Below are 8486 nucleotides of genomic sequence, written 5' to 3'. Positions count from 1 at the left end.
CAATCTCACCATGGTAATCACTCCCACCACGGCAACCACTCCCACCATGGCAACCACTCTCATCATGGCAACCACTCCCACCATGGCAACCACTCCCACCAAGGCAACCATTCCCATCATGGCAACCAATCTCACCATGGTAATCACTCCCACCACGGCAACCACTCCCACCACGGCAACCACTCCCATCATGGCAACCATTCTCACCATGGCAACCATTCCCATCATGGCAACCAATCTCACCATGGTAATCACTCCCACCACGGCAACCACTCCCACCATGGCAACCACTCTCATCATGGCAACCACTCCCACCATGGCAACCACTCCCACCAAGGCAACCATTCCCATCATGGCAACCAATCTCACCATGGTAATCACTCCCACCACGGCAACCAATCCCACCATGGCAACCAATCCCACCATGGCAACCAATCCCACCATGGCAACCATTCCCACCATGGAAACCAGTCCCAACATGGTAACCTTTCTCACCATGGCAACCATTCTCACCCTGACAACCACTCCCACCATGGCAACCACTCCCACATATTTGATGAAAAGCATGCTGAACCTATGAAGAAAGATGCCGAAGAGGACAAGGCAGTCTTGAGGGTCCTTGCCGACGTAATTTTCAGTTTGCTGGGCGTGAACAACGACGACGAGTAGTTGACAGGTCACAAACCATAGGTATGCATGTCGAATGATGAATCTAAGACCAAAGAAGTCCTGATTAGATTTCATCTCATAAAAAAAAGAATCAGTCTACGTCTCTCTTAGATGAGTAGTAGCCTTGCCAATAATTAGTTCCCAAAGGAAGTGAAACAAAATTATCAATTTTAAATGGTAGCATTCGAAGCTAATCGTTTGAGAAAGATTTAGAGCTATTTGCGAAGAATGCAAACATTCCCAAAATGTTATAATAATTTGTGCATTCATTCTGAACGTCTCAACACCAGCCTTGTTAGTTTTCTGAAAGTCTAACCAGCACGATATTTGACACAAACCAAGTAGCGTTCAGAGACAGGTCGCTGTTCGAAAAATTTGTGTACTGTCTCTTTTTTTAACGCTGCTACTCTGTTTAAGGTACATCATGTTTGCTTACTTAAAGTTAATAAATGCACATTGGTTTCTTTCATGAAGGAAGTGTATACTGAATCAAAAATGGAAATTAAAAGACTGAACAACACAAATGCTTTGGGCCTTTTGGTTTTTTGTTTGTTTGTTTGTTTTCGAAAAAACACTAGAAGTGAGATTATGCCGCGTCCTATTATCAAGTTTATTTATCATCTAAATGATTAAAAATACGGAAGAGACCAACATGGAACCAGAAACCTTTAATGAATATGGTTTTGTTGATGATCATAAGTTGGCTCACAAAGTCGATCAAAGTCTTCAGCATCACAGATCACCAAACTGAATTAAGAAAGCAGCAAATTTTGCGAAAAGATAAGCACTATGAAAATAGATGCAATGAGAGTGAGCAGAAACACAAGACCCCTCAAAAGACAAACACACAAAAATGACATGCTCGATCAGATCCAAGTATTCAAGTGCTTCGGAAGTGTATTCACAGAGGATGGACGACTGTATATACAGAGGAGTATATACAAGAGTTGGGCTCTCGTGGTCGAGAGGTTAAGGTGTTCGCCTCTCATTCAATAGGTCCCGGGTGAGAATCTGGAAAGCGACGAAAAATTTTTTTCTCTAAAAATTTCTCCTTCCACATCCTTTCCTGCTCTTTAACAATGTTCTGTTTATCTGCTTTCGTGTCCACCTTCTGCCCCGGTCCCCTCAACCACTTTGCCCCCACTTCTGGGCTCCTGACTCTTTCTGCAGCCTTTCTACATCTGCTTCCTGGCTCCTTCTTACTGCTGTCTTTCAGCCACTCCCCTGATCTTATGGTAGGTCAGATCTACACTTAGCCTTCTCGGATAATGGCGCAAATTTTCGGAGGTCCCGTGTGCAAGTTGCGAAAGTTAAAGATCATTTAGTGATCTAAAATCGAAAAGCGTAGGCTTCGGCCGCCACTCTGGCAAAATGTTTAAGGTGCCCGCGCGCTCATATGACCTTATGCAGCTGCAAGCGCCGTAAACACTTACCCCCGCCCTCTAAAAAAAAAGAGAGTAAAAAAAAAAGAGGCGAACATGGAACCAGAAACCTTGAACGAATGAGCTTTTGTTGATTATTAAATGTTGACACACAAAGATAACCAAAGCCTTCAGCATCACAAACAACCAAATTGCAGCAAATATTACATGAAGATCAGCACCATGAAAACAGTTGCAATGAGAGTGAGCAGAAATTTAATGTCCCTCAAAATACCCTCAAACAATGACAGGCTCAAACAGATCCAAGTATTCAATTATCTTGGAAGTGTAGGCCTATTCACAGAGGATGGACGACTGACTAACCAGAGAAACATATACAAAGGTAAAAAAAAAGAGCTATTACGGATTGAAGACAAAAGAAAATAATAAATTGCGGCGACTAACCTCAAACCAAATTGTTGAGGTGTGTGTTGTTGTTATGTGTAGTGTAGTACGTCGCATTTGAGTTCATGAGTAACAGTTCAGTGAAAGTGTCCAAGCTGTTCCAGTGAATGTATGAAAGATATGTCTCGTCCTGCTGCAACTTACATGGTGCTCACCCCAGGAGAAAAGACCTTCCTTCTGGACATCGGAGGCCGCGCGGAATGCATCTCAGTAGATCGCCTCAAGCCTGCACAGGTAGACCCTACCCAACCTGTCCATCTACAGCAACCAGAATGACACGGCCGCCCTCCGGTGTAGCGGGAACCAATGCCTACCGATAGGAACACCGATGGGCAAGAGCAGACTACAGAGGCGGTTCACCACCACAGAATTCTACACTTATAGAACGGGAACTGTACCACGTGACCTGTGAGGAATTGAAGACCGAAAACAATGGCGTCTTGAGGGCACGATTTATCGTTTTCGGAAGTAACCCTATAGCTTTTAAAGCAAGAGCGGCTTTTACAAACGAGTGAAAAGTGGAACATTTACTGTCCAGTTTGTAATTTTGAGTTACAGAATTCACTGTGCAACTAGAGATTGGAATTAAGGTTTTAAATTGTTGTGTTTTTGGGTGCAACAACAGAAACAGCAGACATAGAGAGTTTATAAATATAAGATCTACAGAACTGTGAAAAAATTCGTAACACGGATGGGATTGTTCACAGCACTTTTAGCTTCCCACACACATTTTGCATACGCATATGGCCTACGTAATTTTTTAGTAGCAAAAGAAATTTGTTTTACACTGAACATATTTTTTCACTAGGTCTAGATCTAATTAATGTTCTCAAAACATGCGTTCAATAATTAACGTTATGTCGCCAGCAGAAGTAGAAAAAAGGACGGACTTGCTTTTAAAAGAGATTTAGCTCCAGCTATAAACTTTTAAAAAAAATTGTAGAAACCATTGACTGGGATTTTTTAAAAGTATTGGGCTAGTATTTATTAAAGAATTTTCTTTAAAGAAATTTCTAGAATAATATAGAACCTATAGATGTGTACAACTGTTTGAAAAAAAATACTCATCGGTTAAGACGAATTGATATAGATCTAAGTCATTGTGTAAAAGTAGGAGAATCTAGATCTAGGTGTTCGATAGTTCAGTAGCCTAGATATTTGATCATAAGTTGCGCATCAAATTTTTGACCGCATGCTACAGTAGTAGAGATAGCGTATTATTTTCATCCGAAACATTAATTTCCGCATCCATACACCTTTTTGGGCCTTTATAAACATATGTAGTCCTACTTTAATTATTTTACTTTCATAATTGTTTTTGAAAGCATTTTCAATTCCTTTCACTTTCACTTCCCACGCGCGGGCTCATATGATTATGATTATAATTTAAGATTCCAAATCTGACGAATGTATTATTAAATAGCGTATAATGCTGAGTTAGCCAATGCATTGCAATGCGCGCTATTATCAATTATTGAATTGTAACTAGACTTCAATTTGGTCCGTAACAAGAGACCACTTATTTTTTTATATGTGTTCATGAATGTGTGTTTGTTTACTGTGTGCGGGGATTAAAAATTAAAGATTAAAGATTCCAGATCTGACGAATGTATTTATAAAATAGCGTAATAGTGCTGGGTTAGCCGATGCCTTGCGATACACGTTTTTATCAATTAATTGAATTGTAACAGGACTTCGATTTGATCCGTAACAAGACAACACTTATTTTTTCTTATACGTGTTCAAAAATGTGTGTTCGTTTACTGTGTGCGGGCATTAAAGATTCCAGGTCTGACAAATGTATTTATTAAATAGCATAGGCCTATAGGGCAGGGGTGGCCAACGCATTTCGATACGCACTTTTATCAATTAATCGAATTGAAACAGGACTTCAATTTGATCCGTAACAAGAGACCACTTATTTTTTCTTATTCATGTTGAAAAATAATTGTTTGTTTACTGTGTGCGGGGATTACAGGGGGACAAGCCCATCCCCTCGACATGTGATCCAGGGTATGGGGATACATTTTTCTCAAAATGCACACAGCTCTGAAATCCTTGACCAGTGATCACTCGCCATGGAACTCTTTCTGTTGTGACTGTAGACACAAGTTTCTTCATTATCACATCTAAATGAGCCTATCATTCATGCATTAGAAATCACACTCCCAACACACAGAAAATGACTTTGAACATATATTCAGGAAACATATATGCCAGTTCCAGTCTTGTTTACTTTGTTTTGCATTATTGGCTTTTATGTGTAAACCAATATTTTGAGGCCTTTTCTGCATTTTTGTGTTTTTGGCAGCATGTACAATAGGCCTATGTATTTTATGTGCAACCGACACATTCTCCAATCTCTTGTATTTGTTAGACTCGCACGTGCTTTAAACAAAGCATGTTGTTGTACACACTACTGATGCAAACACAGAGATGAATTATTAAAGTGAGAAATAATACATTTCCTTAATATAAGCTCAATTTATTTATCTCTTTCTAGTAAATTGGAGAAAAGGCTTAATATATTGTTCTTTTTTGCTTGCTTTGGATGGCCTTAAGTTTAATGACAATATTATTGTAGTGAGCATATGTTACTGTCAGCGTCCCCTTATCGTAGATCTAGTACTAATCAAGACTATAACTAGATATTTTGCCAACAGAATTAATGTTCATAATTAGTGTTATTATCAACAATACAAATACAAAAACATTGTAACATTGCCAATTATGACATATTGTTGGCAATAAAAATGTACTAGACTATATCACTATATTTCATCTTCGAAGAAAGTTTTAAATTACTGATGTAAGGTGTCTTCCAAGCCCTACCACTAGCATCAGCGTGCATAGCAACGCGAAGTCTCGCTGTGCGGCGCAACCAAAGGTGCCCTCAACCGGCCGCCATGTTTTAGTTTCAATTCCTCACAGCGAATCGGCGATCGCGAAGAGGGAGTTCCGCTTCTATAAGTGTAGAATTCTGTGTTCACCACAGACAACTCACGTCACGTGCTGGACGTCAAGTGCGTCCACCGGCACACTTCCAAGGATCCCATTAGACGTCTGTGCTTGGGGGACGTGTATGGCGACTAACCTCAAATCAAATTGTTGAGGTGTGTTGTTGTTATTGTGTAGTACGTCGCACTTGAGTTCATGAGTAACAGTTCAGTGAAAGTGCCCAAGCTGTTCCGGTGAATGTATGAAATATATGTCTCGTCCTGTTACAACTTACATGATGCTCGCCCCCGGAGAAAAGACCTTCCTTTTGGACACCGGAGGCCGCACGGAACGCATCTCAGTAGATCGCGTCAAGCCTGCACAGGTAGACCCTACCCAACCTGTCCATCTACAGCACCCAGCACGACGCAGCCGCCCTCCGGTGAAAGCGGGAATCAAAGCCTACCGTTAGGGACACCGATGGGCAAGAGCAACCAATACAGGTGGTTCACAAGAGACAACTCACGTCACATGCCGGACGTCAAGGGGGTTCACCCGCACGCTACCAATGATCCCATGAGACGTCTGTGCTGGGGGGGGGGGGGGGGGGACGTGTGTTGCGACTAACTTCAAACCAAATTGTTGAGGTGTGTTGTTGTTATTGTGTAGCACGTCGCACGTGAGTTCATGAGTAACAGTTCAGTGAAAGTGTCCAAGCTGTTCCGGTGAATGTATGAAAGATATGTCTCGTCCTGCTACAGCTAACACGTGCATATGTCTAAAAACACTAACTTCATCCCAACACTTAACCTATCAATACCAAACATGGACCATGAACCAGACATTAGAGCAAAGAAAAACAACTAGTGAAAGGTGATACCTTAGGAATATAGGGAAAACGACCGGGTGAGAGAAAACAAGTAAAAGTGTATGGGTTTTGCGCCCCTATCAATACTATTAGCTTATTTAAGAGGCCGGACCTCCGAATTTAACGCCCGTCTCCGATAAGGCTGAGCAAAATGCCCTTTGAGCCTAGTAAAAACATTCAATGAGAACACCCTGTCAGGCGTTCGAACTAGAGTAATTCGCGTCCCAGTCCAGAATGATACCATCTGAGCTAACGGAGCGCACCCAGGTGCGAAAATTAGAAAAATATCCACAGGGATCAGAGAAATGGTGACCACAACAATTGATGTCACGTACAACAACCAACACCTGAGAATCAAGCAGTCCGACTATCTTGTATTATGGCTATCAACATACCACCCAACACAGTACCTTCTTCATGAAACCCATGGCAACAAAGCTAGAGAGCTACATTTGTACCCAGAAAGACCTGTAAAGACGGAGTCAGGAAAACACTGACTTATGCAGCATCCATTTGCCAACCAAAACCTCCAAAATCGATCACTTAGAATTAATAAATAAAGTTTCTATTTGACAATTTTGGCCATTTTGAGTTGCTAAGAGCTAAGACCATGAGGTTAAAAAACCAGATTTTCTGAGGAAACCGGATTTAAAAAATCTCGCTTGAACTCATGCAGAACTTGAATGTGATTATGGTGAGAATGTTTCAAGCAAGTCAAAGGTCTACCCCTAGTACAATTCATGTAAAGATGGGCAAAAGAAAATCTACACCTTGAGCAAGTTGGGGTCCTTTAACTGTCTACCGGCACAGATAAAAACTGAACACTGATTTGAAAAAAGTCATTCTCGATGACAGTAAGCTAAAAAATTCGTGACAATTCTTGTACTCTCGATCTTTGTAAGTCAACAGTTCACAGAATGGACTTGGGGAGTTCTTGTGGTCTAGAGGTTACGGTGTTCGCCTCTCATTCAATAGGTCCCGGGTTCGAACACCATCAGTGGCCCAACGTTGTGCCCCTGGGAAATGCACTCCACATGAATTTTCCTCACTTCATCAAAGGGGAAATGAGTACTGGCTATATCCAGGGAAAGGTCATGTCAGTTTGTTACAGTTTGAGCGCGTAAAATCCGCAACATAGCCTGCACATGCTTCCCGGGAAGCTGAGAATGTTTCTGAGTATTTAAGGGTCTGCAATAGTTGTAAAAAGCATAGAGCATGCAATATTATTTTCATGTACCTTGATCTCAGAACAATCAGTAAGATAAGGTACCTCATTTCAAATAATATTGCATGCATGCTCCCAGTCTACCTTAGTTTGCCAAAACTTGACTAATTGCAATTTTGTTCTGTCTGAGAGAATGAAGAAGTTGCAAGTGGCCCAAAACAGGACCTCAGCGAAGCAACAACATCCAAATACGTTAACGTAATTGCTTAAGACCCATTTGCTTAAGTCTCAGTTGTTGTGCGTGGGTAGGTGCTGATGTATCAGATTTTACTCTCTGTTCTTACAGATGGCTTAGAAAGTTTTTCATTACGTGTTGAGCTGGTTTTCTTGTTCATGTAAATTGTTTTTCCTTGTGTGAATGATGCATTACTCTCAGTAATCATGTTATCTCTGAAAAAGCTCTCAGAGCTTATAATATTATTTGTATACGACAGAGCGCTATATAAATGCAATCTATTATATTACTTTTGTGTAGCATCCACTGGTACAGCGTAGAGAAAAGTTTGGCTGTCATTTTTTTGTGCTTATTTTATCTCTGAAAGCGAACGACCCCCATCTCCTCCATAGGCGGTTATCTCAACTACTATTCAAGATAGACGTATATTTTAAAATCAAAAGCAAGAAAAATGAGCAAACTTTCAGATGATATCAATAACTTAGCATGCCCAGAAAAAATATTGGCAAACGCTTTATCCCAAAGCGTTGTGACATAAATTATGATTTGTCAGTGAGGAACAGAGGCTACAAAACTCATTCATGGCTTGAGGTGGTCTGGTTTGAATGAACAAAACCTCGTCATTGAGAATAATTGAAAGGCTTTATGCAGAGGACTACATCGCGTCCTCGCGTGTTATTTTTCATGCATGACAACACACCTTCTTACAGGGTAAAAGTCACAAGATAATTCCAGGAAAACCAAATGATACCAATTTTGGAGTGGCCATATATATGTATATACAAA

The 8486-nt window shown here is 40.8% G+C and overlaps 2 protein-coding genes across 5 annotated transcripts in view; both read left to right on the top strand.

Moving 5' to 3' along the window:
- LOC106012297 (histidine-rich glycoprotein) overlaps nucleotides 1–1193 on the top strand; it is a gene marked incomplete in the record, with an annotated part of 3048 nt that extends 1855 nt beyond the window's left edge. The window contains 1 exon segment of the mRNA XM_013084809.2: nucleotides 282–1193. Within this exon segment, the coding sequence (XP_012940263.1) occupies nucleotides 282–669 (388 nt within the window).
- The window catches only part of LOC101859651 (uncharacterized transmembrane protein DDB_G0289901), a 50617-nt gene that overhangs the window by 24763 nt on the left and 17368 nt on the right, over nucleotides 1–8486 (top strand). The window lies entirely within an intron of this gene.

The sequence above is a fragment of the Aplysia californica genome, unplaced genomic scaffold (assembly GCF_000002075.1).
Source record: "Aplysia californica isolate F4 #8 unplaced genomic scaffold, AplCal3.0 scaffold00319, whole genome shotgun sequence".
Lineage (NCBI taxonomy): Eukaryota > Metazoa > Mollusca > Gastropoda > Aplysiida > Aplysiidae > Aplysia > Aplysia californica.
The sequence above is the reverse complement of the archived record's forward strand: the minus strand, read 5'-3'. Positions and strand labels throughout refer to the sequence as shown.